Below are 26,584 nucleotides of genomic sequence, written 5' to 3'. Positions count from 1 at the left end.
GCAATCTGTAGGATAGCAACCTGATTTTAACCTTTTTCCCTACTAATGCCTCCTGCTTTTCCCCTCCCATATGCCCCCATTTTCTTAAGCAAACCAGTAAAAAAAAAAAAAAAAAAAAGTGGTCCTGTGGGGTACTTACCACAGGAAGGGGAAGCTTCTGGGTTTCCCTTTCTTGCTCAGTAGAGGGGATCCAGTGCTGGTGCTCCCTGAAGATTTTCTTGTTGCTATGCGCACATGCGTAGTAGCAGCTCTCTGTTCGGACTCCTGCTGAGCCCAATCAGGTCAGATCTACTGCACAGGCGTACTGGTGGCAATTGAACAATTTTAACCTTTTGAGGACCGCCTATATTAGATCCTATGCCGCACTTGTGGCTCTTCTAGCCTGATGCGGTGTAGGATCTACGCCGCCCACAGTTTCCGCTCCCGACTCGATCGTGCGCACCTGAGAGAAGAGATTAAGCTGTTATATGACAGCTGACATCTCCCCTCAGTGACCAGAAGCCATCGCGTACGTAATCACTATGATCGCCGGCGGATCATAGTGTTCACTGTGACAGCTGTGGCGGGGGAAGGGAGTCAGAAGAGTATCCACTCACCTCCCTGACGTTCCCACAACGACTGGCGCTCACCTCCGCTCTGGCCTGCATCCCCACTTGCTCTGACGTCAGTGCCAGGTCCCGGCTTGATGACATCCTCAAGCCGCGACCTAGAACTTATAGTCAGTACGAGCGGGGATCCCGGACGGAGCACAGGGGTCAACTGCGGCTCATCGCTGGAGCCTGGGAGGAAAGTAAAGGCTGCTGCATACAGGGGGGGCCCTGGCCACACAAAGGACACGATGCCCAGCAAGCCCCAGCAGGGATCCGGCTGCCTGAACCCCCCCCCCCCCCCAAACACCCCCCGCATGCAAATTCACCTTGTCCTTAAGGGGGGGGTTAGGCGGCCGGTCCCCAAAGGGTTAAGCTATAAAAGTGGTACAATTAGTGAAAAGGTTGAAAAACCCTGCTCTAAAATACATTTATACTACATTCAGTGGCAGAGCTTTTCTGTTAGAAGTAGAAGCCTTTGATCAGTGGATATCAAATCCGTATTAGGCCCCGACCATTGCCCAGGCTGTCATTGTCATAGGGTGCAGTCTTCTCAGAGAGTAAAGATGCACACACACACACACACACACACACACACACACACACACACACACACACACACACACACACACACACACACACACACACACACACACACACACACACACACACACACACACACACACACACACACACACACACACACACACACACACACACACACACACACACACACACACACACACACACACACACACACACACACACACACACACACACACACACATCCTTGATTTGCCAGTTTTACCACTTTCATGTAAAATGAGAGCCAACAAATATGGATGCCTCCCACGAAGCCCGACTCCCCCAACCCACCTGTTTTTGGCCCTGTGGAAAAAATAGACAGAGCGGATTTTTAGCTGCACCTGATCTCAAATAAATTGGTAACCTTTGAGCAAAAGAATGTGTGGCACATCAATCAGAAAGGTGCAAGGTGGAAAACATAAAAGCTGTCTGCTTTTGAACATTTTTAGATGGACAGCCAGCTTCTCTACCACGGTGAGGTGCCGCCACATAACGTTCTCCCACAATCCCTCAGGAGCCCCTAAACTTATGCAAGCCTCAGCCTGCTAATGAAAGCTGATCTCCGCCATGTAACCAGCAAGAGGACAGGGAGCGGCATCCCTTTCTGATGTTACTATTTGCATGAATGTGAGCTCTGAGCTTTGGGGCTCCCACTGAGCGTCAGAAGACCGCAGGAGTCGGCGCACATTTTGGGGAAAGCATTTCAGCTGCTGTCAGATAAGTATATACAGTGCTAACAGCTATACTTAAAAGCCCAAGCTCAGACATAGCATTTCATATGCATTTACATGAACATTATTTTAAATTAATTCTGCATAAAAAAGTATAAAAAAAAAAACCTCTCAAGTTCCTACAAATCAAAAAGTAAACTAATTGCTGTCAAGTTCCTCAGTGGCTGAAAGCTGCCTGCTGACACCCATCACACTATAAAGCCTCATGCACCTGCTGGATGAAGCACGTGTACAGCTGCCCTCAATGCCAACCGACCTCTGCCAGCGATCAGCCTGGCAGATCGATTTCAGCCGAGAGCATCGCTCTCCCAATTCAGCCCAGCAGCTGCGTGACGTCACTCTTGTGCCACTCCAACGGCTGTCCGCCTCACTACATAGCAACAGAACAACTCACTAGCCTTTGGGCTAGCAACACGTCTGTACAGTGTCAGCCCTGCAATGTCACCTGATCATGACTTGATCCCACCAGACAACATGCCTCGTACGCGTGTACAAGTCTTCACTCTATATGCCAGATAGCGTATCATGGCCTCAGACTTGGGATTGGCTGGTGTAAGATTCTAATGACCATTTTATTCTCTATAAAATCATCGGAATTACAGGAGGCTGAACTACAGCTTTAGCAAATAACTAATTAACTTGCTGCTTGATTGATACAAGCTGTTAAGTTCTTCATTTCATCCTGAAGTCTGAATAACTCATGCAAAATGCAGTTTTACCCACCTCTTACTCCATTCCCTATAGATTACACAATCAAAAGGAAAAGTTAAATTCTAACCTCATCGCTACAGAGAACGAAATCAGTAGCAATACATTAGCAAGCAGGTAGCTTCCTTTGTTTACACACACAAAAAAAAAACGATTGATGTATATCGAGTTATGCAACCATAGGCAGGTACTAGCGCTGCTCAACCATAGAAAAAACACCACACACTAACAGGTCACATGCACATATAATTAAAGCAAATTCAATGAATTCACCAGTAGTTGCATACAACCATATAAATACAACTAGAACCACATTTTGGTTCAATTGAGGATAACCCTCAATTTAATGTTTCCCAAGCTTCCTTTTTCATTTTGTAAAAACTGCAACCATTTTGTTTTTTTTTTACAAATCTTTTTCTATGCATAATCTATAAACACAACGCTGTATTAGGCTGGTTTCACACCTGATTTTTGCATTGCCGTGGGATGCAATTCTCCTGCCACATCCCATTGCAATGCAAAAAATGACAATCGTATAGCCTTGCGGCAGTGTGCACCGACAGGGTCATATGCATAGCTCTGAAACCACCCCCCCCCCCTCCGCGCGATGTACTCCCTGTTGCACAGGAAGTACGTCACTGGCATTCCCTTCAGTCTGCGAATTCATGCCGCGGCTCACTCCATCGTTTACACAGTGCGTTGGCCATAGACTTCCATTATCTAGTGGTAAGACGCTGTCGCCCTTGCGTCGGCTTGGATACTTCCGGCGCACTTGAAACGGACTGCAATAAGTGTGAAAGTCACCACTCTCATTGCAGTAAAATAGGGTAACAAAAGACAGGAATTACCTGTAAGAGTAAAAAGGGCCTAAGGGAACCAGAGGCAAGCTTCAGGTTTTTATCTGAAAAAGACATACTGTCCGAAGAAGACGGAAGCCTCTGAGTGTTGTAGAGACTAATAGATCCCGCGTCCTCCTCGCTGCTGCTTGTCCAGACTCTCCAGAAGATCCAAGCTGTGCTCTTAAGGCACGAGCGGCCCAAACATGGACGCGCCTATGCAGTAGCAGGAAGCTGCTTGTGCCTGAACAGGAGGGCAGCCCGATCTTCCTTCTTACAAGCCCTTGTTGGAATTGTTTAAGGCGTTGGCAACGAAGGACAGCGTGGGAAGCCTCGGTAAGGTCCAGAGGCTTCCGTCTTCTTAGGCAAGTATGTGTTTTTGAACCAGAGGTCCGCCTGGGGTACACTTTAAATGCATATAAAGAAAACAGTGCTTTGATTCTGGCTTTAAATACAGTTTGTCTAGTTCTCAGCAGCTCTACGGATCCTTTTTTAAAATAGTACAAAGGTGAGAAGCCTGAACATCCGTGACATGCACGAATGCGTTCCTTAGGGCTATATGCTGGCAGTCCTTGTACAGACCGCACTTACCGTGTGTGAGGCAAGGGGATTGGTAATGAGATGCAGAGGAAAGGGTCAAAAGTGTTGCTCTGTTTCTGACAATGAGGGCATGTCAAGGAGGACCTATGGGAAAAAAGACATGGAAAATGAAAGCATTCAAATTAGTCACATTCAAAAAGCAGGTTATAAAACTCAAAACTGAATCCAGGGAAAATCCACCGCTAGGTTTCTTCGTTCAGTTGCAAATTGGCACTGTGGCAGTTGGAAGGAAGGCAAAAATTCAAGAGAACCAACAACTCAGGCACACTAAAGAATTTCATCAACAAATCCATGCAGTAGAAGGGCAAACTGAGTAGATATACTTTAGGCAGTCCCTCACATTACATTGAAGTGGTAAGATTGTACAATCAAAATTGTATCAGTAATGGGCTTCCTAAAGTACTTCTTGGGTCACGGCTTAGCTTCCGATTGGAAGAAGCTAGCCGCGGGGGATAGTGTAATGGATCAGCGCTGATTGACACATACAGATAAAACAGAAGGCTAGCAAAAATCTGCTTGTCGCTAGCCTGGTGCTATTATTCAGGGGGGTACCAATGATCAGCTGGGTTCAGAAAGAGCTTGAAAAGTGGGATAAGTATTATTTCTCCTCACCAGGGAGAGCAGCTGCGTCTCATTCTAAAACCTCAAAATTCTCAAATAAAACAGTTTAAACATATCTAGCATCCTAGATAGTTGTTGGCCCACAACAAAGAGGCCTCATATCTTAACCACTTCACCACTGAGTGGTTTTTTTCCCCTTAAAACCAGAGCAATTTTCACATTTCACACTCCTCGCATTCATCCCCCAACAACTTTATCACAACTTATCACAGCTAAATGATCTATACCTAGTTTTGTATTTTTTGCCGCATATTTGGCTTCCTTAGGTGGTACTTTTTGCTAAAAAATATTTTATATTCATTTTAAAAAGGTAATACCATGGAAAAAAATGGAAAACATTCCTTAGATTTTAGCTATTCTAGTTTAAAAATAAAATGTGCTACCATACATAAAACCCTAGTACAATGTATAGCAACAATATTTTACTCGTAAATAAAAGGTAAATTTTTTCAGTTTTGTGGTTCTTTATACTATATCAATAATTAAATGCCCTTCTTTGCAGACAGAACAGTAATATACCCTTCGTGACATATATAGTCCCTAAGGTAGATAAAAAAAAATAAAAAATAAATTATATATATATATATATATATATATATATATATATATATATATATATATATATATATATATATATATATATATATATATATATTTATTATGGGGAGCGGGGAAGAAGGGGTTAATAACTAATGGGAGATTTATTTTAATGTATTTAACATGTCTTGTACTTTTTAGTCACTAGATGTCCCCACACTATCCTGTGTACTGAACAGTACACAGGAAGTAATACATATGTGTGTTTTTATTTTCATCTTGTGAATGACCACAGACATCTCGCTGATACCAGTAAGCATTCACTACCTTGTGGGTGTGGGCCACTCGTAAATACCAAGAAAGTGCATCTACGCCCCTGGTTGTAAAGTGAGGTCTACAGTGGTGTAGAAACACTATGCTGCAGAGGGCAACTGGTTAATTATAGAAGTGGCTTAAAGAGAGTCTGAAGTGACAAAAATGACCTCTTTATTTCAGCATGCTCTCCAGGCTTCAGAGCAAAGATGATTGGCTGCATCCCTGTGCCCGAATCCCGGGGCAAAATTCTACGCCTTTCAAAGTCGCAGATTTTTTTGGCATGATGGAGGCAGAGCTTTGAGCTGTAGCTCTGTCCCCAGTCCATTCAATCACCGCTGATCATTGCCTCTCGCACAAAGCTCTGCCTCCTCCAGGAAGTACCGGAGGATTTTGCAACCGAGATTTCGGGGAAGGAGATAAAGACCTTGTACGCCTGCGGGGATGTGGTGAATCATCTTTGCTATAAAGGCTGAAGAGCACTCTGAACTAAAATAGGTAATTTTTGTCACTTTAAATCATTAACAGGTGTGTTAAAGAGTCTGGATAACACTAAAATTCCTACGTGAAATACTGGGAGAGAGTCTATAGTACAACAATAAATCTTTAAAAAATAATCTTCAATCTGAACTAATTCCAGGTAAGCGTCCATTTTTACTACCACAAAATTATACCTATAAAATCTTTCTGCTATGGTATAGAAAGTAACAGGTAAAATAGATATATGCTGTGCCTGGTAATTTGGGTGCTCCCATAGGCCACAACGCAATCAGCGGCTATGGCAGCACCAGCTGAGTCATTTGGGTAAAAAAAAATGTGGCTTTACAGCCTGTGATTAAATGCTTTATAGCCACTCGGGTAAGGAAGGGGGTTAGTGTTAAGTATATATAGGAGGAAGATTCTAGCTTTTTATAAAGATCTACTTGACTTCAGAACTGCTTTGTTTTTTTTTTTATTACTTTCTTTTTATTAAAAGTTTAGTTAGCAATACAAAAAGACAAGTACTTTAAGTACTATAAACAGTGAACAGTACATGGTAAAATAAGGTAAACTTAAAACAAAATGAGGGTAATCATGTTCCATCAAAGCCAGTTAATGAATAATCCTATATAGAGAGATCAGTCCAAAGGTGTATAAGAACAACGTGGTAAGTAATCAAAGAAACAGGAGGGAAAAGGTAGGGTGTGTCAAGGTACATAAAGTAATCTAGTGGGTAGCTGGGGGAGGGCCCAGCGGGAATCGCATGATCCAATCAGATCACATGCGATTAAATCTGGAAAGGTTGGATTTAAGGGAGTATGAAATATGTTCCATGTGGCAGACCCACCACATCCTATTCAATAAAACCTTGTGAGGAGGCATCGGGCTATTCCAGTGTCTGGCTATAATACCCAATACTATAAAATGCAGCTCGGGTAATATTTCCAATGGAAGAAAAATATCCCTAAAAGTTGGTCTGTATGAGCAAGATTTACCATGGGATTGTTCTGGTCAGGCAGTCATTTTACCTGTACTGAGCTTGGAAAAGTTCCTGAACAAAGGTCCCGCTGGTTGGGAATGGTGGACCCTCTCCAGTAAGATCTTCCTCCACTGGTGGCTGCAATACACAAGGTCATTTCCTTTAGCCATCATCTAAGAAGATCTAGCCCTTCCATACGTTAAACCATTTATCCTTCCCAAAACAGGTTCAATTAACCCAGCCTAGGCTTCAGATGTTCATCCTCTACAACAGGGTGTATAAGCGATGATAATGAGTGAAAAGAGTTCATTTACAACAGTAGCAGCAGTGGGAACAGTGGAACAACACTTTTCAAACAGGGATCAGCACAATTTCTAGCTTATATAAATTCAATCTCTAATCACTATAAGTAGGAGAGGGAAGGAGACTGAGAACAAGGTTCTGGACTAGTCCATCTCCTCATGGGGGATTCTTATGGGTTTTTTTTTTTTTTTTACAAAAGTATTTCCTGAATGGCAGTTGCCAAGTCTAAACTGCCAAAATAGTAAGATACCAGCCAGCCTCACTACTCACCATTTTGGCATTAGACTTAACTGCCGCCATACAGGAAATGCTTTTGAAAACAAGAAAAAACACAGGGAACCGCCCCCCATGAGGGGATGGACTAGTCCAAAACCTATTGGTTCCGTCAGTTTTTAACTGCTTACTTTTTTCACTGTAGTGGTCCTTTAAACAGATTGCATAACTTTCCTGTTGTGACCTAATGAATAGAAAAGGCTTTCATATGCCTAAGTATTGCCTCACTGTCATATGAAGCCGTTTAGGTGCAGCCAGTGCTTAGAAGTGATTATTTAATGTGTGTACGCCAGGACATGAAGCACCCACCCGAGGCTTGTTCTTGCCGGTAGCATTGAGGTCCTCGTGCACCCGATCCAAAAGCCAGAGCAGGAATTCCTGGGCATCGTGCTGGGAAGTCCCTCTGTACTGCAGAGCATTCTGGGATACAATTGTCTGTGGAAACAAAAACACATTCTCATTCATCCAGATGCTTCACAGAGTTGATGTTTATTTTCAAAACCAAGTCCAATGATGAATGGGGGGCTGCACTGTGAATCACCAGCTGGTAATTAGGGAGCCTACACACATCCAATTTAGCCATCAAAAGATAAAGAAAACCGTACCTGGCACCAAAATGCAGCAGAGCGGACCAACTGGAGAGGGATGCAGGGAGCCTGCTCCTCCGTCACATATTGTCATGCAGAAACAAAAGAAGTGTAGCAAGGCACTGCTCCTTAAAAAGGAACTCCAGTGAAAATAATGTAATAAAAAAGTGCTTCATTTTTACAATAATTATGTATAAATTATTTAGCCAGTGTTTGCCCATTGTAAAATCTTTCCTCTCCCTAATTTACATTCTGACATTTATCATGTGGTGACATTTTTACTGCTGGCAGGTGATGTCAGTTGAAGGAGATGCTGCTTGCTTTTTTGGCATTTGGAAACAGCTGTAAACCGCTATTTCCCACAATGCAATGAGGCTCAAAGACAGGAAACTGTCAGGACTATGGTCCTGACATCACACTGTGGGATGAGTTATACCACAATATTAGCCATACAGCGCCCCCTGATGATACGTTTGATAAAAGGAATAGATTTCTCATGGGATTTCTCAAGCTAGCCCCAAACAAACGCCGCCACAGAGGAAGGAGGGCGGGGGCACAGGTCCGACTCAAAAGGAAAGGCCTACGCTCACCTGTCCCTGCCATCCTACTAGCAAACGTCTGCTCACTCCCCAACAAACTGGATGAGCTGCTCCTCCTACTCGGTAGCAAACCCCCGATCAGCAAGTATACCCCTGTTCTCTGTTTCACCGAAACCTGGGTGTGCGACAGCATCCCCGATAACTCTCTGCATGTACCAGGCTACAACCTCCTAAGAGCAGACCGTGACGCAGCCCTCTCTGGGAAAACGAGAGGAGGTGGTATCTGCTTTTACATATACTCCTCCTGGTGCTCCGACACCACCACTCTCCACAAGGCCTGCACTCCTGATGTTGAGATCTTTGCCATAAACTGCAGGCCTCGGTACTCCCCTAGGGAGTTCTCTTCCCTTGTCCTCGTGGGGGTCTACATCCCTCCCGACGCATGCTCCAAGACTGCCCTGCAGGTACTCAGTGACTGCATCTCGTGCTGGGAAACAGCCCATCCGGAGGCCATGTTCATCATCTTGGGCGACTTCAATAAGGCGAACCTTCGGCATGTGTTGCCCCGCTACCGGCAGCACATCACCTGTCCTACCAGGAACTGTAACATCCTGGACCACTGCTATACGGTCCAAAAGTGTGCTTATAAGGCCATCCAAGGAGCCCCCCTTGGGAACTCTGACCACAACACGATACACCTGATCCCCACCTACAGGAGGCTCCTGGAGACCTCAAAGCCCATCGTCAAAACCTCAAAGAAATGGACAGCAGACGCCAAACTGGAGCTCCAAGCTTGCTTTGAAACCACCGACTGGTCAGCTCTGGAGGCACCCACCCTTGATGAATGGGCCGAGAATGTCACCTCCTACATTAGCTTCTGCGAAGAAGCGTGTATCCCGTCGAAGTCCTTCAGAGTCTATCCCAACGACAAGCCTTGGTTCAACGACAGGCTTCGCCGGCTTCGGAAATGCAAAGAGGAAGCGCACAGGTCGGGCTCTCCAGAGGATTTCAGAGAGGCCAGGCACGCCCTGAAAAGAGAACTGCGTTTGGCAAAAAGGGCCTACTCCAAAAAGCTGGGGCTCTGCCTCCAGTCGACCAACACACGGGAGGTATGGAAGGGCCTGAGAGCAGCCACGAACATCAAACTGGCACCCCAAACGGCGACCCCTAGCCCCCGACTGGTGGAGGAGCTCAATGAGTTCTACTGCAGGTTCGAGAAACTTCCCAACCAGCCCGCGAGCCAAACATCTCCGACCCCCCCCCCCCCTTGGGTGAACTCGTCGCCCTGGCACCGGGTGCTGTTCAGGAATCAGAGGTACTCCGGCACCTCCGCAAGCTGAACCCCAGGAAATCTTCCGGCCCTGATGGTGTGTCGTCCATCTGCTTGCGTACCTGTGCCGATCAGCTAGCCCCTGTGCTCACCTCCTTATTTAAGCAGTCATTATCTGGTGGTACAGTCCCCTCCTGTTTTAAGAGATCTATAATTGTACCGGTCCCAAAGAAAACAGGCAGTACTGAGCTAAATAACTTCCGGCCAGTGGCCCTAACCTCAAATATCATGAAGCTCCTCGAGCGTCTGGTCCTTGCCCACCTGAAGAGGTCCATGGACTCCCTTTTAGACCCGCTCCAATTTGCTTATAGGACTAACCGATCCGTGGAGGACGCCATCAATGTCAGCATGGCTCACATCACTGAGCACCTGGACAGCCCCGCCTCCTATGCTAGGATCCTGTTCCTAGACTTTAGCTCAGCGTTCAACACGATCTGCCCAGACATCCTGATCACCAATCTGACGTAGCTCGGAATTGATCCTTCTCTCCGAGCTTGGATCAAGGACTTCCTGACAAACAGAACGCAACAGGTGAAGCTTGGCAACTACTACTCCAGCGTCCGGACCACAAATACAGGGGCCCCACAAGGCTGTGTTCTGTCACCTCTACTGTTCTCCCTCTATACCAACAACTGCATCTCATCCGCTGACTCTGAAGGTCATCAAGTTTGCAGACGACACCACCATCATCGGCCTTATTGGTAGCAACGGGGAGCACGAGTACCGCAGCGAAGTCGAGAGAATATGCAAATGGTGCAGCGACAACAACCTGGTCCTCAACACAGCAAAGACTGTTGAACTAGTCGTTGATTTCAGGAGAAACCCTCCCCCCCTCCCACCTGTCCTCATTGGAGGGACAGAAGTCTCTAAGGTGTCATCGGTTCGGTTCCTCGGCACAACTCTCACTAACAACCTGAAATGGGGGCTTAACACCACCAAAATTCAGAAGAAATCCCAGCAGCGGTTGTTCTTCCTGCGCCAACTGAAGATATTTGGCATGCCCAGGGAGCTGCTGACCATCTTCTATACCGCCACCACAGAATCTATCCTCTGCTCCTCTGTAATTGTCTGGTATGCAGGCGCAGCGGCAAGCGACAAACACAAGCTGCAGAGAGTCATAACTGACGCAGAGAAGATCATCGGCTCTCCTCTTCCTCCTCTTGATCTCCTCCACTCTTCTAGGATGAGAAAGAGGGCAACCATGATCTCCCGCGACCCCTCCCACCCAGGCAGCCACTACTTCAGGCTCCTCCCATTGGGCCGCCGCTACAGGACTTTACCTTCCAAAACTACTAGGCGGAAGAACACCTTCTTCCCCCAGGCTGTTCGGCTACTGAACTCTAACCTTCCCCGGCCTGGCCTGAATCTCTAACTGCCGGGTCGGTCAGCCGATTCCTGCCTCTGCCTGCCCAGGTTATTTATCCGTAAAGGGACTGTGGACGTTTTAGTGCACTTTATTACAATTCACAAAAATGGAGAAGCACCCATGCAAGAAGACCTTTGTGTGCCTTAGCTCATGGTCACAGTACCTAGTGACCCAGTAACAAAAATTCCACGAAGCTGGCACCACCGAATGTAGTAAAAAGCTCTTTATTCAAACGTCATTAAAATGACATTCAGTCAATAATAAAAAATGTAGCAATGGCGACAGCCCGCTGTTTCGAACTTGACGTCCTTTGTCAAGCCATACTGCTATCACTAAACATAAAACACACCTCCTTTAAATAGTGGTCAGTTACACAATCAACCAATGAGTTTGAAATCGCAACAACCAATGAGAATGCCTGACAGGGGGTGAGGACCTGATGGGGAACTGCTCTAAATCATGTGATCCATGGTAGACCAATAGAAACGCTGGTCGCGTGACCGGAATACGCATGCGGCCAAAAATACGCATAAAAATACGCATAAAAACTTCCGGAACGCAAAAATGACGTCAACGCGTGCCATACGCGTAAAAATTTACGCATGCGTCACCGGATGCGTAAATTTACCAATATAGTATCATAGGCCTCTCCTCAGTGTGGCCGGCTAAAAAATATCCCAAAGCCTCTCAAAGAAAGCATGAGACTGATCATGATGAAAAGCCCAGAGAAGGCCAAATCTAAAAGGAAACAGCTGGCACACACTGTGGAGAGCACCAAAGCAAGAGGATGGGGGGGGGGAGGGAAAAAGGGGGGGGAGGACAGGGGAACAGGGGGAAGGGGAAAGGGAGGAGCAGGAAGGGAGGGGAAGGGAAGAAGGAACCGGCCTCACCATGGATCATGAAAAAGCCAAAATGAATAAAAACACCAGGTAAAAATAACAACCCCTGACGGCATCGCCAATGGTTTACAAAGACAGAAACATGGGCCAACAAGATCAAAACCAACACCACTGAAGCATCAAAAGTTAGCACAAAATTAAACACAAAAACTCAAATCATAATCTCGATTCAATCCCCCTCTACCCATAACCCCCAGGCGTCTAATCCACCAAGCTTCTCTGCGTGCTAATTCTTGTTTACGGTTCAATTTACCTCGCCAATCAAGGGGAACACTATCGATCACTTGGACTCTCATTTGTGAAATGTTATGCCGTGCCTCTGTAAAATGACTGGATACTGTCTGGGTAGAATCCTTATTACGGATGGCAGTCTTGTGACCCGACATCCTAACTTTAAGAGGTTTAGTCGTCATCCCAACATACCCAAGACCACATGGGCATACAATCAAGTAAACTACATAACTCGAGTCACAAGAGTACCGTCCCCTAACAACAAATCTTGTACCTTTAGAAGGATGAGTGAAAGTACCACCTTTAGTGATATGACTGCATAAGTGACAACTAAGGCAGGGGTAGGTACCTTTCCTGGCATTATCAGGAGGCCTGTCCCCTGACACCCGGTGGTGAAAAACCTTATCCCTGACAGTGGGGGCTCTCTTAAAAGACAAGAGAGGGGGGTAACGGAACTCGGGGATACGTGGAAATGCCCCTTGTAAAAGGTGCCAATGTTTGCGAATGGCCTTACCTATAGCTTCACTACAAGTATTAAAGGTAGACACAAATGGCATACGGTGTTGTTTTGGTTGTCTCTTACCCCGTCTATGTTGATTAGAAAGGGTATCAGAGGGGTATCCTCTTGCTCTAAACTTAGATCTAAGGGCCTCTTGTTGTTCCTCTCGTTTGATAGGGTCGGAAACGATTCTCGAAACACGGGTCATCTGGCCAGAAGGAATAGCATTCTTAATACCAATCGGATGAAAGCTATTAAAATGTAAAAGAGAGTTTCTATCAGTAGGTTTTACATAAAGTGTTGACTCTACCTTACCCAATGTACAGGTTATCCGGGTGTCAAGGAACACAGCCTCCTCCTTACTGCTATGCTCAGTAAATCTAATAGTTGGACATTTGGAATGAAGAGAACCAATAAATTCAATTAGGGTCGAATGTGGCCCCTCCCACAAGCAAAAAATATCATCTATATACCGCCACCAGCACTTGGCATGCTGGTGGAAAAGTGGGTGGGTATAAACAAAGCTTACTTCGTATAAACCCATAAATAAACCAGCATAGGAAGGGGCCACATTCGACCCCATGGCTGTCCCCCGTTGTTGTATATAGAAAGAACCCTGAAAGGAAAAATAGTTAAATCTCAAAATAACATTCAATAGTTCAATAATGAAATGACGTTGTGCACTGGATAAATCAGACTGTTGCATCAGGTACCACTCAACCGCCTCTACACCTTCATCATGTGGGATGGAGGTGTAGAGGCTCTCTACATCAAGGGTGACAAGCAATGCTCCCTCACCAAGCTCACCAATAGAGTGAAGCCTGTCGAGGAACATGCCGGTGTCCCTGATATATGAATCCACAGAAACCACAATAGGCTGCAGGATACGGTCAACATATTGTGCTAACGGCACGAACACAGAACCCACACCGGCCACAATGGGTCGCCCCGGTGGCCGGCGTGGGTTCTTATGTATTTTAGGAAGGGTGTAAAACGAGGGAGTCTTTGGCCTGTCCTGTTGGAGAAAAGCATATAAAGCATCATCAATAAGACCATTAGTTTTAGCTTTTTCTAATATGCATTTAATACGAGACTGTATCTGACTCAATGGATCCTCATCAATTCGCATATAAACATCCTGCTGGGATAACTGTGAAAGTATCTCTTGTTCGTAATACTCAGTGTCCAATACAACAACTGCCCCGCCTTTATCAGCGGGGCGGATAGTTATTTCTGTGCGTTGCCCTAGTTGAAGCAACGCCTGATGCTCAACTTTAGTTAAATTGAAATTAACCGTTCTAGAGTCATATTGTGATTCAATGAGATTCACTTCTTCCTTAACCCTGTCAATAAAAGTGTCAATGACAGGATGACTCGGGGGTAAGAAACTACTCTTATTTCGTAAGCCAGTCCCTGAAAGAGAAAGTGTGTTAGTATCTTCGGTAGTCCCTGAGTTTACACCTACAAAAGGATTAGAATCGAAAAAATGCTTAAGCTTGATGTTCCTAAAAAAACGAAACAGTTCCTGATCAATCAGAAAAAAATCGGGTGAATTGGTTGGGCTGAAAGATAGTCCATAATTAAGGACCCGTTCTTCCACCGCCGTCAAAGAATGACTTGAGATGTTAACGACTAATGTCGGACTTTCGGATCTCTCCTCTGCCGTAAAGTCATTTGCCCTCTGGCGTTTCCTACGTTGGTACCTTCTACCGCCCCTGCGTCTCCGCCCTCCCGGGCCATCGGGGACGCATCCCGAGATGACTGTAAAAAATCACTGGAGGAGTTGGCCTCAGAGGTGACTGGACGAGAACCCTTAGGTCTGGGTTTTAAAGGTTTACCAGGTCGTCTGTTCCTAACTGGAACCACCGGTCTCTGCCAGGCATACACATATCCTGTGGCATAATCAGCCAGATCCCTATGAAATTTGGATCTCTTAAGTTCTTCACCGGTCTTCCTGTAGGTCTCCATCCTCTTATTCAGGTCACCAACGTAAGCCTGAAATTCATCAGGGGGTAGGATATTTTTCAATTGCTCACCAATGATGTTAATCTTGTCGTCAATAGAAGGTAGTTCTTTCTGTATCCGAGCTACTGTACACGTCATGGCATCAAATGATGCTTTATTCCATATGCGCTCCCACGTGGAACAAAAGTCCGCATCATTAGGAAACAACATCGGATAGATTGGAGAGCGTACAGCTCGAGGAATCTTCTTATTGCGACAATACTCAACCAGAGTTTTGGCATGTAGATCCAGGTCCACTCGCCGTTTACGTAAGGCTTCCAATTCACGTTTGACTGACTTCACATCAGGTTCTTGTAAGAAAGTTGCTCCACCATCAGAGTTGGCAAAGATCCTGCTGGCTTGTTCAACAGTATAAGAGAAAGTAGCAGAGACAGTCTCATTAAAATTGTCTTCCATGGTGCAATCACTTCCACGGTACTTTTGATGCACAATTCACAAAAATGGAGAAGCACCCATGCAAGAAGACCTTTGTGTGCCTTAGCTCATGGTCACAGTACCTAGTGACCCAGTAACAAAAATTCCACGAAGCTGGCACCACCGAATGTAGTAAAAAGCTCTTTATTCAAACGTCATTAAAATGACATTCAGTCAATAATAAAAAATGTAGCAATGGCGACAGCCCGCTGTTTCGAACTTGACGTCCTTTGTCAAGCCATACTGCTATCACTAAACATAAAACACACCTCCTTTAAATAGTGGTCAGTTACACAATCAACCAATGAGTTTGAAATCGCAACAACCAATGAGAATGCCTGACAGGGGGTGAGGACCTGATGGGGAACTGCTCTAAATCATGCACTTTATTATTACCTGACTGCCCTGCACAGCAGTGATACGGCCAGTACGGTCCTGACCACTGCATTTCTATTTTTTGTATTTTGTATTTGTATGCGTTTTGCGTCTGTCTTTACTCTGTCTGTCTTTACACTGCCTATGCCATGTGTACCACAAATAATTCCGATTACAGCTCTTGCTGTACTTGGCGAAATAAAACTGATTCTGATCAGCTACTGATTGGGATGAAGCTAAATTCTTGGTTAAGGTTTCTCTTTAAAAACCCTTTATTCCAATAGAGTATGACACAGTGGTACAGACAGTGGGGGTTGTGCCTGACAGCTGTTTTGCAGGCTAGACCTGTTTTTTCAGAGGCAAAAACAAGTTCACGTTTTTTGCCTATGAAGAAGCAGGTCCTGCCAACGAAACAGCTGTCTGGCACCAGCTGCCCCCACTGTATGTACCACTGTGTCATGGCAGATAGGAATAAAAGGGTTGTTAAACAGCAGGGCCTTGCTACACTTCTGCAACACATCCAACTTAGATTTGCCAACGACTGGCCAATTTTACCACTTCCACGTAGTAGCGGGGCCAACAGATTTTGAATACTAACAGCAGATTGTGTAGGAGAGATCTCATACTTCATGTGGGTGGTGAAATTGAAATTGGCCAGTGATAAGCCAATAAAAATTGGATGTGTGTTAAGCTGCATCCGATTTCCCGGCTTTGTGCTCCAGCAGCTGCTACTATTGGTTTGCTGTCACTCTTTCTTGATTGGTCATTCTGTTCTGTACAATGCTCAGGTCTGGCTGGACACATCCGAGAGTCAGGAGGTAAGCCAATTTTAGCTGCTAGGAAAACATTTACTATTAAAAAAGGCAAAGAAGTTGTAGTTTCTGCTGATCAGTGCCACGCCTTCCATAGCCACATATTCCACAATGAGAATGCTAATGGTTACTTTGTTAGCTAGGTTGAAAAAAAAGAGGCTTCTGTCCACATTCAACTTCTAGAGCTTATCCATCTTGATCAAGATGAAGACGTTGTGAAGATAAGTATATTACACATGGATCACAGTATTACTATCCTATACTTCATTCCATAACTACATCCCGTGGTAATACATTCCACAGGCTCACCATTATAACGTCAAAGAGTCATTTTCTAAGAAAGTTGTAAATTCCCCTTTCCTCCATACACAGTTGATATCCTTTGTTGTACAGGGATTGCCAAGCCTTTACATGCGGATCCTTCATCTCTCCCTCTGCATGTTTCAAAAGCCAAGCATCATGATGCTTACCATTGCTTCCTACAGCCATACACTGTTACATGCAGAAGAACAGGAGGGAGGATTCCCCTTCCACTGGAAGAGATGATGCACTTTTCAGCAGCTTCTAGGTAGGAAGCGCCATTTCTTTGTTTAGCAAGAAAGGCCTGACATTTGTAATAGCTGAACTTTACATTTTAAGTTCAGCCATCCTATTAAGTGAAAATACTTTTAACAGCTACTCTCATTGCTCCCCTTTTAGTATTTATAATAAATGAGTATTTTTAAGTTCTTTTATAAAAAAAATAAGGCTTTTTTCCTTTATGTTTTTAGCCACTCCCCCCGTGACCTAATGTCGAGGCAATGTACCAGGTGCAATGCTAGTCATGCTTGGAGCTAATAAGCCTCCCTCACTGCAGGACCTCCCTGAAAGAAAAAGTAGGAGGGTTTCATCGAGAGACACACATGACACATGTAGCAGTGCCCTGGACAGCTCACAGAGGTATTCAGATACCCCCAGGAGCTGCTCTCCTAGATGATCAGGGCCACACGGGGGGGCAATTGACATGAGCCAACCAGCATATGGAGGTAAACGCCACCAGGCATAAAAATTATTATATCTGAAAGGTAAAATCAGAGCTAGGTCATCCACCAGGCAACATAGGCAGGTTCCTGGGGCCTAGTAGGTGTCAAGGGGCCCAAAAGCCACCTTCCCTGACCTCTCTCTACTACAGCTTACCAAAAAGTCCACAAGAGGGCCCTAAATCTACTACCTTGCCTAGGGCCCCATTACATCTTAATCCATCTCTGGGTAAAATGCTTCTATTGTTTAATTTTCATTAGAGAAGGGTTTCTCCCCCTAGCATAGTAAACATTATCACAAGTTCCCCTTGACAAATATATATTTAATCATAGGACATGATAATTGCTTCTAAACAATTTCCAAGCATTTACTATTGCTTTTAATTAGCTAAAATACTAATCTGATGTGCTTTAAATAAGATTTATCATTTTCTAAAACTCTAAATTTGTTATTCTTGGTTAAGTATATCAAGCCAGAGTACCCCGGGAACCATCAGAAGTAGCCCCTGGGGAACGTGTACTAAATGTTGAGAACATTTAATTCACTCTAAAAAGTTAGGTTTTTAAATCATGACACTAAAAATGAAAAAGTGCTTCTGACAGGAATACGTGTTATATCGGTGAGCTGGGCACAGGGTGGACTCAATGACGGCTCACCATGTTCAGCACCCTGTTGTAGCAAGGCGGAGGGAGAAGTCATTCAGGATCCAATGATTGACAAACTGAATTACCCTTGCACGGGGAGCACCCTATAGCATTACTGCTATAGCAACCCCCAGCTTCAGTGCTGAAACCACCTCCTTCATCTGACAGGCTATTCCAAAGCATTAAAGCCCTCCCTTCCTTTCATATTGCCGGGACAGAATCCGGCAAACTGGAGGAATAGCAGGTGTCCAGTAAAGGAGGAATTGCTAATGGCTGCCACCTGTATAACCCTAATTATGAAAAGATTAGGTTGAAAAGCATGCACTGAAATGCTCATAGGCTTGAAGGAGTGTTTATTTATCTTTGTATGTGTCAGAGTGGTGCAACTAAATATTTTTAATGTTTGGTTTGGGTCCTCTTTAAGTTAAAAAAAAGTCAAGCTGCATGGAAATTATAAGACTGCATTTAGCCAAAAACATCCCAGTCGGACTTGGACAGGCTTGTAACGGATTCTTTACACTTTCTTTCAGTGTGAGCTATAGTGGCCACAACCTAATCCAGCTCTGTAGGAGTTAATGATGCTCTAAATCAGTGAACAGGAGCATAGGCAGCACCCCTCCCATCCAAGCCAGAGAAAGTATATGAAAGAGAGAAGTGATGTAATAATGCTTTGAACACTAAATAAAGGAAGCTATGGGGGCTGCAATCTTCACTCCCTTTCAAAACATTTTACTAATCTAAGATCATCAAAGTCACTGACAATACAGATCAGGGGCCCTGACTCTAGTAACACCATCGGTTGCATGCTTGTTCCAGGCATTGGACAAAACACAGCTGAAGCCAAACACAGAGTGTGTAGGTGGCCGTTCATCAGGCGACGTGGCGGCCAATCGACCATACAATTCGATTATTATAATCGGAATCAGATGAAAATCGTTGCCGTCAAGCGAATGCCCGGCCGACAATGCGACCAATTTCGGGCTGAAACTGGTTGCATTAAACAGGGTGTAGGGCCGACTTGCTCAATGGGGTCCGCAGCGGTAGCGGGCGAGCGTATCCCCAGACGAGTGACGAATCCCCAGACACTGTCTACCCTAATATTTTACTGCGTCCCCTAGTGGACTTTATACATTACCTGCCCGCGGCCTCTGCTTTTTCTGGGCTCCCTCCGCAGTCCATACACATGCTACACGTGGTTGCCTAGTAAGGGCGCGTGGGTGACCAGGGCTGTGGAGTCGAAGTCGAGGAGTCGGAGCAATTTTGGGCACCCGGAGTCGTGGTTTCAGAAAATGAGGAGTCGGAGTCGCATGATTTTTGTACAAAATCCACAGCCCTGTTAAGTATTAGACTAAGGAGTCGGAGTCGAGGAGTCGGAGTCTGAGCAATTTTGGGTACCCGGAGTCGGAGTTGGAGTCGTGGTTTCAGAAACTGAGGAGTCGGAGTATTTTTGTACCGACTCCACAGCCCTGTGTGTGACGTCATATATGCGCCCAATGTTACTAAGCAACCAAGTGGGACGTGTATGTATGGATGGCAGAGGGAGCCTGGAGCAAGCAGAGGCCGCGGACAGGTAATGTATAGAGTACACTGGGCAACGAAGGGTACATTAAACATTGGGGTGACAGCATTGGGCCGGCAAGGCGGCATCACAAGGCCGATTCACAATCAACTTCAGCATGAAAGTGATTGGGAATCTGCTTGCTGTGTATGAGCAGCCGACAGATATGCCTCTTGGCCAAATCTGCACCTCATCGCTAGATGTGTGGGTACCTTGATAGTCAGGCAAAGACATTTTTCTCAGGGAAGTTAAGATAGCTAACCATGATGGAACACATACACACACAAAAAAGAAAAAAAATCTTGTACATTTTTTTTCTTGGTAGCCCAGGATGGGAATAATTAGAGCCAGATAACAGAGGTCTATGAGACCCAAGAGAATCCTAGACTAGTCGCACTGCAGTTTCCCTGGCAACAGATAATGTGCCAGGCATCTTGTATGCTGGCACTGGGAGGGAAGGGCTTTTCTCCGAGAGGGAGAGTAATTGGTGGTTGTCAGCAAGGTGCCAAACTACCACGTCCTTCATAGCCAAAGCTTTTAGCAACAGACATCCCACGGTTCAACCCTCCCAGCACTCTGAAGCAGAGTGGCCCTGAGTTCACAAAATCTTCCTCCAAAGCAAATATTCATGACCTTGCTGGAGAAGGATTCCTGAAAACGCTGCCTCGGCCACGAGACAAAAACATGAAGCTGCCTCCAGAAGCATCAATATTCTTCACCTAATGACCATGTAAGAAAACTATTTACAGACAACAGGGACAAAGCTAATATTTACATCCGTCTCTCAGCGGCAGGGAAAACATCTTCTCTGAACGGTCAGTGACAGGATGCAAACACAGCTAACACTTTTAAAGAGACAGTTACTATATTTTCTGTTCAAAGACCACTAATCGCCAAAAAAGCAGGCAGTTAAAACCTGACAGAACTGACAGGTTTTGGGCCAGTCCATCTCCTCATGGGGGGTTCTCAGGGTTTTTCTTTGTTTTCAACAGTATTTCCTGAACAGCAGTTGCGAAGTCTGACAAAATAGTGAGCAAGTAAGTAGGGAGGTTGGCTGGTATCTTACTATTTTGGCAGTTAAACTGCTGCTCGGGAAATGCTGTTGAAAACAAAGAAAACCCTGAGAATCCCCCATGAGGAGATAGACTGGCCCAAAACCTGTCGCTTCCGCCAGATTTTAACTGCCTACTTTTTTGCAATAGTGGTCCTTTAAAGCTGGATAAAACTGACAAAAACGGGTTTTCCTACTTTTTATTACCCACACAGTTATATTTGCATTTATGCACAAGTAATACAGGTAGTACCCAGTTAATGAACAAGATAGGGACTTCTGTCCATAAGTCGAAACACTGTGCGATCTCTGTCCCCTTTACCTCCTCTAGGTCTGGTCGGGGGCTACCTGTATTGTCCGTTTACAACTTACAAGTTCCCAAAGTACAGCTTATCTGCTCTGAAAGCTGCCATTGCATTTTATTGCATAGCTGCTCTATTTATATATTACAAAGAATCTAGTGATCATGCGTTTCTTTCTTCTCCTTAGCTGCAACTAAGTTTCAGCACTGCTAGGAATGTTTACTAATTGTGGCTGATAAGGACATGTAAGGACAATGTTTTCACCTCTTCAGCATTACCAATTGCAAAATCTCACTGTGCTCCTATGGGGACAAGTTGCCAGAGGGTAATGAAAAGGTCACTTCACTTTTAAGACAATATATAGGCAGAATCACTGCGCATCAATATTCCACTACAGAAGTTTTACCTTGTAAAACAATAATAAAATATGCACATAGTGCTAAGTTTTGGCTAAAACAAGCTAAAACTTGTACCCCGTGCCGCACGCCTGAGGGTAGTGCCACCACCTTGGGAAGGGTAAGAGTCAGGTTCCCCCTATGTGGCCCCACTCACCAGAAGTGTGTCTTGTGTCTATGCGAATCACAAAGAACCGGTCAGCCAAGTATGCACTTTGCTTCAATAAACGAGTATCCAAATTTATTGTGTAAAAACCAGCCAAACGGGATCGTATTGCACATGGAATGTTCTGGCCGCGGAACACAAGAGCACACGATACCTCGATCACCCAACTTCCTAGTATGAAGTTAGCGCGCGCCTCCGACTCCGGCGAAAAAAAGAAAGAAAAAGAAAAAAAGGAAGTACTCTACGCAAACAAGATTTAAAAAAACTATTCTAGATTTGAACCACCAAGGCTCATGAAAACAAGTAAGAATCGATGTACATGGTGAGGGGCTCAGTAGCTGAACTCCAAAACTAGAAGAAAAAAAAAAAAAAAACCATGGGAAACCAGGTGTGCCAATATAGTGTGGAACGTAAAGACACAGGGATAAGAAGCAATCAAAATGCTACTTACAAAAGTGAGATGCTAGAGAGGCAACCACAATAGAAAGCTTGTGGAAAATTCCACCCTCCACATGGATAGATCTGAGTTTTTCTATATGAAGTAGTCGGGGTCACTCTCCAAACAAAACAAGAACAAAAAAAATGAATACGTTCACATGGGAGGAACCTTAGCTAGGGAATATGTACTATAATGTCTGGGAGGAGGAGTCCCAGGGTATATAAGATCCTCAGATGAGGGATGGATTATAAAAGTAGTTTATTGGACACAAATTGCAACGCGTTTCGCGGCCTAACCTGCTTCTTCAGGTCAATATAACGGGTCTATTTATGTTCAGCGCGGGACATCTCGGTGCAGGGTTAAGCCAAAAACACAGCTCACCTTGTACCTGCATGAACTCCGGGCCTGCGCTGATTACTATTCCCCCTCCAAGTTGTAACAACTCGGTGGGACACGTAATTCGGGCATGAAACGATTGGCGCAGTGCTGTGCCAAAATCAGCTGGTTTGAATATAACCGTGTATAAGAAAAACATCTTAGACTGAGTACCTGTTCAGAGGGTAAGGGATGTGCAACGCGCTGTCATTTGTGTCCATTACCTTTATAATAATTCATCCCTCATCTCAGGTAAGACCACTTTTGTTACCAACAGCTTGCAAAAGCTTTATAAATCGTGGGGCGCCTCCCCCCACTTCTCGAAAGCAAGGCTGGCCAAAGATGCCTTGGACAAAAGCTGCAGAGACAGCAGCTAGGAGTGCTGGGTACACCTGGACAGATGTATTGGCTTTAGCTAATCTCAAGACATTCTCAGCTGCCCCACCATCCAGTGGAAGAAACAGGAAAGGAGGTCTAAGCAAGTTAGTTGTGGCTTTGCAGTTATTACCATAAGAGAGGCAATCAGAAACAGATGCATTCCATTACTGGTGCTACAACCTTTCCCAGCAATTCCTAGTACTGCTGCTTGTGTGAACCCGAATCCACAGAGAAAAGCATGTGATAAGCTGAGCAATTTGTAAAGCATAGATTTAAGGTCATCAATTCCTAATTTAACATGCATTCATGATCAGCAAATCCATCATCAACTTGGCAGGTAAATGAATAGTGGACAGGGATGATCTGCTAAGACGCCTTGTAAAAGGGGCTTCCATTCAATGTTTACGGTTCAAAAACATCAGCACAGCATTCCCGTGTTTACCTGCCTGAAACTAAAAAAAAAAGAGACCATTTCATTTATAGACTAGCATGAAGCATGTATGGGTGTATGCGCACACAATATAAATTATTTACATGGAATAAGATGTGGGCAGGAGCATCACACGCAGCCAAGTAGCTGACAGTGCACGGGAATACTTGAACAGTGTGTGGACAAAACTTTGTCAAATACAGACTGGAGATTAAGAATGTGGGGAATAAAGGTGGAAATACAATAGGCTATATTGCAGGCCGACTGACCTTCCTATCCGATCAATGTTTTTCAAGCATGTCCAATCGATCTTCTTGACCGATTTCAGCCCGTAATCGATTGAAAGAACATCTTGTTTGCAAGTGCTCGATCGGGTGCACGGTGGTAACAGCATTCGATTGTGTGGCATCAAAACACATGCATTGTGCCACAAGTGCTTGCTGTGAAGTTGGAGACAGTGGAGGAGGCCAGGAATCGCACCATTGAAGAGGTGAGATTTTATGGGACGGCCAGGCAGGCAGCAGTAGCCCAATTTCAGATAGATTTAATACAGACATCTATCGCAATCAGTCTGTGGCGTATGAGCAGCCAACAGATCCCTCTCTGATCAGATGTATGGGTACCTTAATCGGGATAAAAATATTTTGGGTCTTCCAGATACATACAGACAAGTGCTGGCCAATAAACTGCTTTCACTGGCAAGTGATAACAACATCATGAAGAAACAGTATGACAAGCTGTTGAAATAGAGTCTGAAAGGGGAACTACAGAGAATGCAAACACAAGCTAGACTGGTCCCAGTAGTGGCAGTAGAACTCAGAGCTGAGCTGGGAAAGTGGTTTTGTCACAAAAGCCTACCTAAATCTCCCGAGACCATTTAATAGGATAGCTTCTTTTGTGAACCAATGGGGTTGGAACAGAATATTCCAGGCAATGAATAGCAGGAGTGCTTGTGAGAAGGTCCAAGGGATGAGGGTCTGGATTGTGGATTGCTTGTTGGGCCAGTCATTGTATGTGTTGTTGGTCAGACAGACCAGGTAAAGCGACGAAGACAGACCTCCTACAAGCAAGTTTTGACAGCAGGGCGAAAGGTCACGTCGAGCTGGAGTCCGCAACAGAGGAGATTCTCAGGCACGTATGTAAAAACGGCAATGGGAAGTTTGGGTGCAGGGCAAAGCCGATAAACAGCTCACCCTGCTCCTGCAAAAATCCCGGCGGCATTAATAAGATTAACCAGGCCATCATGGACTCAGGGGAAAGACGTAATTCAGGTGCTAGCCATTTCTGGCAGCCGAATTACACTGTTTTAATAACAATTTGGGCATCGTCTTTTGACAGCACCCAAATTACCGTCTGAGCACTGCCAGAGTCATAATTCACATAACGGCGTTTGGTTGCCCATATGACTGACCCAGAGCCCAGTCTGTAACACCTGCGCAAGCTCCTGCCTAACACAAAACTACAATACACCCTGCAGGTAGATGTAGCATACACTCTGACAGGTAGTTAATCCACCAGGCAGGACCTGATAATTCTTGACAATGCAGTATGGGCACAGTGGAGATGAACGTGAAAGACCAATACAAAGTGGTGTACACGTGAGAAGTGGAACGAAAATCATACATGATTACAGACAAAAAAAAACAAAAAAAAAAAAAACTCCAAAGTGCGTATTTATTCAGCCCCTTTGGTCTGAGTGCAGTCAGTTGCCCACAGGCATTGCCTGATGAGTGCTAATGACTAAATAGAGTGCACCTGTGTGTAATCTAATGTCATTACAAATACAACTGCTCTGTGATGGCCTCAGAGGTTGTCTAAGAGAATATTGGGAGCAACAACACCATGAAGTCCGAAGAACACACCAGACAGGTCAGGGATCAAGTTATTGAGAAATTTAAAGGAGGCTTAGGCTACAAAAAGATTTCCAAAGCCTTGAACATCCCACGGATCACTGTTCAAGTGATCATTCAGAGATGGAAGGCGTATGGCACAACTGTAAACCTACCAAGACAAGGCCTTCCACCTAAACTCACAGGCCGAACAAGGAGAGCACTGATCAGAATGCAGTCAAGAGGCCTACAGCTCAGGTAGGGCAATCTGTCCATAGGACAACTATTAGTCGTGCACTGCACAAAGTTGGCCTTTATGGAAGAGTGGCAAGAAGAAACCCACAGTTAACAGAAAAGCATAAGAAGTCCTGTTTGCAGTTTGCCACAAGCCATGTGGGGGACAAAGCAAACATGTGGAAGAAGGTGCTCTGGTCAGATGAGACCAAAATGGAACTTTTTGGCCAAAATGCAAAACGCTGTGTGGTGGAAAACTAACACTGCACATCACTCTGAACACACCATCCCTACTGTCAAATATGGTGGTGGCAGCATCATGCTCTGGGGGTGCTTCTCTTCAGCAGGGACAGGGAAGCTGGTCAGAGTTGATGGGAAGATGGATGGAGCCAAATACAGGGCAATCTTGGAAGAAAACCTCTTGGAGTCTGCAAAAGACTTGAGACTGGGGCGGAGGTTCACCTTCCAGCAGAAAAACGACCCTTAACATAAAGCCAGGGCAACAATGGAATGGTTTAAAGCAAAACATGTCAATGTGTTAGAATGGCCCAGTCAAAGTCCAGATCTAAATCCAATCGAGAAACTGTGGCAAGATCTGAAGACTGCTGTTCACAAACACTGTCCATCTAATCTGACTGAGCTGGAGCTGTTTTGCAAAGAAGAATGGGCAAGGATTTCAGTCTCTAGATGTGCAAAGCTGGTAGAGACATACCCTAAAAGACTGGCAGCTGTAATTGCAGCAAAAAGGTGGTTCTACAAAGTATTGACTCAGGGGGCTGAATAATTACACACCCCACTTTGCAGTTATTTTTTTTAAATACTTGGAATCATGTATGATTTTCGTTTTTGTTCCACTTCTCAAGTGTACACCACTTTGTATTGGTCGTTCACATGGAATTCCCAAAAAATTGATTCAAGTTTGTGGCAGTAATATGACAAAATATGCAAAACTTCAAGGGGGCCGAATACTTTTGGAGAGAGAGAGAGAGAGAGAGAGAGAGAGAGAGAGAGAGAGAGAGAGAGAGAGAAAAGAGTGAGTGAGTGTGTGTGACCTGAGGCCTAGTGGATGAGGCTATCCAGGCGACTGAATCAAGTGGCAGAGGTGCCAGGAGTCCCTGGTGGCAATGAGGTAGT

The 26,584-nt window shown here is 44.9% G+C and overlaps 1 protein-coding gene across 1 annotated transcript in view; it reads right to left on the bottom strand.

The window, feature by feature from the left end:
- Positions 1-26,584, bottom strand: part of USP31 (ubiquitin specific peptidase 31) — a 141,846-nt gene that overhangs the window by 66,807 nt on the left and 48,455 nt on the right. The window contains exons 2-4 of the mRNA XM_068244449.1: positions 7,862-7,987; positions 7,026-7,114; positions 4,039-4,131 (exon numbers count right to left, since the gene is read on the bottom strand). Of these exons, the coding sequence (XP_068100550.1) occupies positions 4,039-4,131; positions 7,026-7,114; positions 7,862-7,987 (308 nt within the window). The remainder of the gene's footprint in view (positions 1-4,038; positions 4,132-7,025; positions 7,115-7,861; positions 7,988-26,584) is intronic.

Source organism: Hyperolius riggenbachi, chromosome 7 (assembly GCF_040937935.1).
Source record: "Hyperolius riggenbachi isolate aHypRig1 chromosome 7, aHypRig1.pri, whole genome shotgun sequence".
Lineage (NCBI taxonomy): Eukaryota > Metazoa > Chordata > Amphibia > Anura > Hyperoliidae > Hyperolius > Hyperolius riggenbachi.
Note: the sequence above shows the minus strand (reverse complement) of the source record. Positions and strands in the feature narration are given on the sequence as shown.